The sequence below is a fragment of the Vicia villosa genome, linkage group LG1, assembly GCF_029867415.1.
Source record: "Vicia villosa cultivar HV-30 ecotype Madison, WI linkage group LG1, Vvil1.0, whole genome shotgun sequence".
NCBI lineage: Eukaryota > Viridiplantae > Streptophyta > Magnoliopsida > Fabales > Fabaceae > Vicia > Vicia villosa.
Window position 1 is genome coordinate 178,202,986 of NC_081180.1, and position 5,625 is coordinate 178,208,610.

Here is a 5,625-nt window from a genome sequence, read left to right on the forward strand (position 1 = left end):
AGGTGCTGTGACACAAATGTAAGTTAGAAGCCTCATATTACTTTAAAAAGTGGAAATTGACTAATCCATATGTGAGAGGACTTATAACCCCCATCAAAAATCAATATATAAATTAGAGGACTCAAAAATCTAAATTTTTATGATTAGTAGAAAATTTTGATAATTATTTTAATTTCAATATCATCCAAATTCAAAATTATCTAATTCATCAATTTCACCACACTAAATAGTTGCCACGAAAATCCCTACTTTCTATATAATTTACATTCATTAGTAAAAAAAATTACATTAACCAGAACTAAGTGTTAATGTATATATAAATCAGATGAAGAAACTGTTGTCATTTTTTTTTTAATTTCCTTGGTGACCCAACATTAAGGAGAACTTCAGCAAAAATATTTTTAAAAACACAGTTATAGAATCCTCACAAGTTTAGGAAAATTGGGTGAAATTTTTTGAATTATATTTATAACTGGAAGTAATAATTGAAAAAGTTTCAATCCACTGTTTATTTTTGTGGCTCAAACCACTCGACATTAATTCTGTGTCAATTTTTGTAGAAAAGAAAAAGCTATCATTACTTCCATGGTGTACATGAAGAAACTTGTCGATTCAGGACTACCTAAATATTAGAATTGGTAGCATAAAGTGAAATGAAAAACAATAAACACTTACATGAATGAGCTTTAGAATGAAAACCATAACTTAAAAGGCTACAAACAATCCACAAATCCTAACTCAACTGACAGAAGCCGATATTGTTAGGTTGAAAGCCATCGCCAGAGCTCAACCCTAATACTTACGGTTGTATGTGTAAATTCTAATGGATATTACCACTTCGTCTACCGACTAAGAAAAAAAGAGGCGACAAACAAAGTCTAACTCAGAAATTTTATGTTAAACATGGTAGTATAAGTTACAAAATTAATACTAACATTTACATGTAAGATGTTTGTATTTGTTCTCTCCATAAGCAGTATCCTTGCCAACAACTGCAATTATCTATTCTATCATTATACAAACCTGGACCTGTCATTGGGAAAAGAAGCCACAAGAAACCCACAAGTCCCATTATAGATGCTACACTTACAAACCCTGAAAAACCACAGACAAAGAGTTAAGTCCAAAATTACATTTACGATTCCTGCATTCATGATTCCGTAAAATGACATCTACGTACCACTTCTCAGCGAATACAACACAGGCAGGCCCATAAAATTACAAAATACATGAGCAACTATTGGAGCAGCAAGATGTCCTGCAGAGGGCAAGCAGAAAACAAATATAAGGGACAAAAAAGGATGCTATAATGTACCAAATTTCGTGTTTTATACGCACGTTCCGTCATAATTTAATAACAGTCAGACCATATATGTATTGTAGCCATAACCATCAATCAAACATCACATACCTGTTCGAATAAAAAGGAAAGAAGCATATGACCCAAAGATAACAGTGTAGCCAAGCTGGAGTCCTGTAAATGGTATTCATTTGACTGAGATTATTATCCGACAATACTAAGTTTAGATTCATGAAATTCCCCAATGTGTTAATGTAAACATTGAGAGTACCTATAACCATAGCAGCCTGCATTATTCTGCAGTTTTGCTTGATGTATATCTCCGTGAAATGATTTAAATGAGCTGCACACCAAACATGCATTGAAAATTCGCAGAAAGTCTCAAATAAGTTGTATTTGTAAAGGACAATAATACTAGCTTATTTTATTCTGTACTCCACAGTCAAATGGAAGTTTATCAAATATTGTTCAGTGATTTTAGTTTTCTATCAAAACTTTTATCTTCCATGTGTGCTACGCAAAATATGCAGTAATTTCATAGAAGTATTTAGAACTTCCAAAGCCCAAACTGTTACTATGCTTATATCTTAAGAGAATTATGTTGAAAGGGGTGTCGGTGAGTAATGTAAAATATACGATCTAAAATATAAGGAAATATCTTCTAGCTCTACATAGTTTACAATAGTTTATTGACATGTTATCACTAAACATAGCACTAGATAGAATACATTATGACGTTGTTTAAATCCCTAACGATGCTATGCTATAATGGATTTTGATGACTTCCTTTGGACATTTTTGAACTATTAATGCTAAAGCTAGAGATTTTCATGTATACACAATTACAGAAAATTCTACTCTGTAACTTTAAAAACCAGATACAATTTCTAGATTTTACATTGACAAACTTACCTAAGCTGAAGAAAACGGGGCATAGAATCATGGCACTGTATGGTTTAAACCCTCCACAGAGTAGTATAGGTATCATGCACGCCCTAAACACCAACTCCTCAGTAAGAGGTGCCTGTTAGTCAGCATATCATAACAAAAGATTAACATGTTCCGTGGGAGAAACAACAACGAACCGATAAAATATGCCGCCTAAGTTGTACGTGCACTCACAAGCCAGCAAATGGTATTTACTTGGTAATTTCAATTCATTATAGGCAAGCACAAAATTTATGTAAACGCATGGTGGCAAAAGGTTCACAACAAGTAAAATAGTGATAATGATACGAACCACAACATAGCTTCGCCATGTCAAAACATTTGATGAAATTGCAGACAACCAGTCGATAAATCTTGCCGAGGCACGTTTGAAGGAATCAAAGGAAAGCCCATCATCGAAAAATGTATGTTGCCTCCAAAAATCAAACAGCAGAAGAGACTTGAGGAACAAAGAGCCAGCATACATTAGAGAGGTCAAAGCAAGAGGAAGAACCAAAGCCTGCCACTGTTTCATACAGAAAACAGTATTTCAGCAAGGAAATTTAGGAACGAACGGGTGACCCTGTTTTCCCAATCTGCATACCACAGAAAGAGCATAATTTTGACATCACCAGTCCACACAAAACAAAACAATATAACCTTTATTCTATCCCTCAATTGAACCTTTGAATGTCTTATGTGATGGTGAAACTCACCATGTGATCCACTCGGACTCCATAAACACCCAAAATGCATGTCAAGTTCCTAGTTTGTACCTGTCCCACAAAGTAAATTAACATGGTGAATGGTAACAGTAATAATTAACAAAATATAGATGTCATAAGAGTAAATTAAATCAAAGGAAAAATGCAAATTATTTCCTGAAGTTTCACTACTAATGTCAAATGGCAGCTATAGCTATAGTGTAGACAAATCTTAACAAATTGTTATTATTCAATGTGATTTAGTACAAAGTATCATCAGATGGCGGCTATAACCAAGGGTGTCAAGATCGGGATATTGCATAAGATCAGGAGAGGATAGTAAGATCGAAAAACATAAGATTGTATCCAAGATCGAATGATCCTACCCAATTATTTTTATAAGATCGAGAAGGAGTAGAAAGATCGTACCAAAAATCGTAAGATATTACTAAAACTAAAAAATAATACTATATATTTGAAGATTTTTTATAAGATATTTTGGTAAGCAAGTGTATTCGTGGAAAAATGGCCTCCGCCGAATTGTAATTGTTGTACCTCGGCATTTTGTCATCATTCTCGGCTTGTAATTATGGTGGCCGGAAAATGGCCAATCGTTGCCGGAACTGGCCAATATCACACACATAATCAATGGTTTTACGATTTTTTTCACAATTTGGCTACAACACACGATTCTACTTAAGATTGGAAACGTTGGGGGGAGTGAGATCACAAATAATCTCAAGATTTTGAGATCTAGATCGAGATCTGTGACTATAACAGCCCTATTGAACACTAGCATAGCAGAATTTTAACAAACCACTAGTTTCCGAAAAACCAATATTGACAACATTAACACCTAAATAAATGCATTTCTCCTAAATATTTGAAATACGTAAAAAGTTTTTTTTTTTTTGTTGAAAAGTAAATAACTAGCTTTGAATAGACTCTACCAAAATTATTTTGATAGAAATTAGCCAAATGCATAGGTAAGCTAATTATGTGATGTAATTCATGAGACAAAAATACTCAAAAGCCCTGTTAAGAGAGACACTCCAAAGATATGTGAAAGTAGTCTCTGGTTATTTTTGCATTTTCTTAGTCAAGAACATGAAAAACTTGAACTAAGCAACTTCACCTAAGTTTAATCCAAAAACCATGTTACATATCTAACAGTAACACACAATGGTAGGAGAGGACTAAACTTACAACTGCGTATGATCCTATTCTAGACCGCCCACAAGGCCCAAGACAAAAGGCTAAATGATAAAGCAAGGATAACAATACCTATTCTAGACCGCCCACAAGGCCCAAGACAAAAGGCTAAATGATAAAGCAAGGATAACAATACCTATTCTAGACCGCCCACAAGGCCCAAGACAAAAGGCTAAATGATAAAGCAAGGATAACAATACCTATTCTAGACCGCCCACAAGGCCCAAGACAAAAGGCTAAATGATAAAGCAAGGATAACAATACCTATTCTAGACCGCCCACAAGGCCCAAGACAAAAGGCTAAATGATAAAGCAAGGATAACAATACCTATTCTAGACCGCCCACAAGGCTCAAGACAAAAGGCTAAATGATAAAGCAAGGATAACGCGATGAAGAGCAGGTCTCCCTGAGACCGGAGCACTGCTGAACTTCTAGATCAATCAGACAGTTGGCCACAGTCCACGTGAGGACTCCACGCATTCTATTGCAAAGTGTTCCCACTATTGAAGAGGAAAAGCGCGTCAATTTTGGATATTCAAATTCATTCTAACTCTCGCATCACTTTCATCCTCTTCCTGATTTGGACGTCGGAGTGTTAACCTATCAGTAGTAGCTCAAATTCACTACTTCATCGCTCAATGAACTATAGTAATTCTGGTTCCACCAAGGAACCAATACAAGCATTGACAATACTAATTCAAATTGCATATAATACTTAGAACATAAAATTAGAAACACTAATAATAAACAAATTGAAGCAACCTAACGAAAGAGATGAGAAGCATACATACGGGAAGAATGAAAGGAGTGATGAAGAGGGAGAGAGTGGTTGAAACGACGGCGCATAGGAATCGTCGGATCATGAAATTGGTGTAAGAAGAAGGAGGCGGGAGGCGGAGGAGGAAGGTCGGAGCGTATAAGGTTGCGACGTAGAGCAAGGCCAACGCAATGCAAGCGAGGACTGCAATGGGTTTGGAAACGGCGTCGTTTTGGAGGTCCATTGAGAAAGCTTGTTGTTGGGGTTGCTGTAACCCTAGAGGAGGAAAGGACATGGTTTGACTCATGTAAGATTGGTACTTTCGAACATGGAGAAGTGCTTTCGGCTAGCGCTGGTTTGTCTTTCCTTTTCATTTAATAAACTAAAATAGATATAATTGAAAAAAAAAATTAAATAACAATGTTTAAAGAAAAATTAAATAACAATGTTTAAAAAAAATTACCAAAGTGTCTAGGTTGCAGGATCCCCGTAGTATGCGTCAAACTATTCGGCGCATTGATATAAATTTTCTTGAATTAGCCAATTTATTGGCGTATAAGTGTTTGTAAAAAGACAAAAATAAAAACACTCATATAGGCGTCAAACCATTTGACGAATACACCTAATTTTTGTACCAATGCGCCGATTCATTTGGCGCATACTCCAGGGTCCTGCAAAACCTAGACACTTTGGTAAATTTTCTGAAAAATTTGTTTTGAAAGCA

At 35.4% G+C, this 5,625-nt stretch overlaps 1 protein-coding gene across 1 annotated transcript; it reads right to left on the reverse strand.

The window, feature by feature from the left end:
* Positions 1-619: 619 nt before the first annotated feature.
* LOC131644699 (CAAX prenyl protease 2-like) lies at positions 620-5,264 on the reverse strand. Its single transcript, XM_058915251.1, has 8 exons — positions 4,936-5,264; positions 2,944-3,003; positions 2,541-2,753; positions 2,213-2,324; positions 1,572-1,643; positions 1,412-1,474; positions 1,181-1,258; positions 620-1,095 (listed from the first exon to the last, which is right to left on the reverse strand). Exons 1-8 carry the CDS (start codon positions 5,206-5,208, stop codon positions 938-940), a joined length of 1,029 nt encoding a protein of 342 aa, XP_058771234.1. The 5' UTR covers positions 5,209-5,264; the 3' UTR covers positions 620-937.
* Positions 5,265-5,625: the final 361 nt, after the last annotated feature.

What these genes read in the sequence shown, in the direction of transcription:
- LOC131644699 (XM_058915251.1), bottom strand. Translation starts at nt 5,208, where the DNA reads ATGAGTCAAACCATGTCCTTTCCTCCTCTAGGGTTACAGCAACCCCAA. An exon ending in CCCCGTTTTCTTCAGCTTAG is followed by an intron (nt 1,644 to 2,212) that starts GTAAGTTTGTCA and finishes TTTGGTGTGCAG; the next exon opens with CTCATTTAAATCATTTCACG. An exon ending in GCAGGCTGCTATGGTTATAG is followed by an intron (nt 1,475 to 1,571) that starts GTACTCTCAATG and finishes TACCATTTACAG; the next exon opens with GACTCCAGCTTGGCTACACT.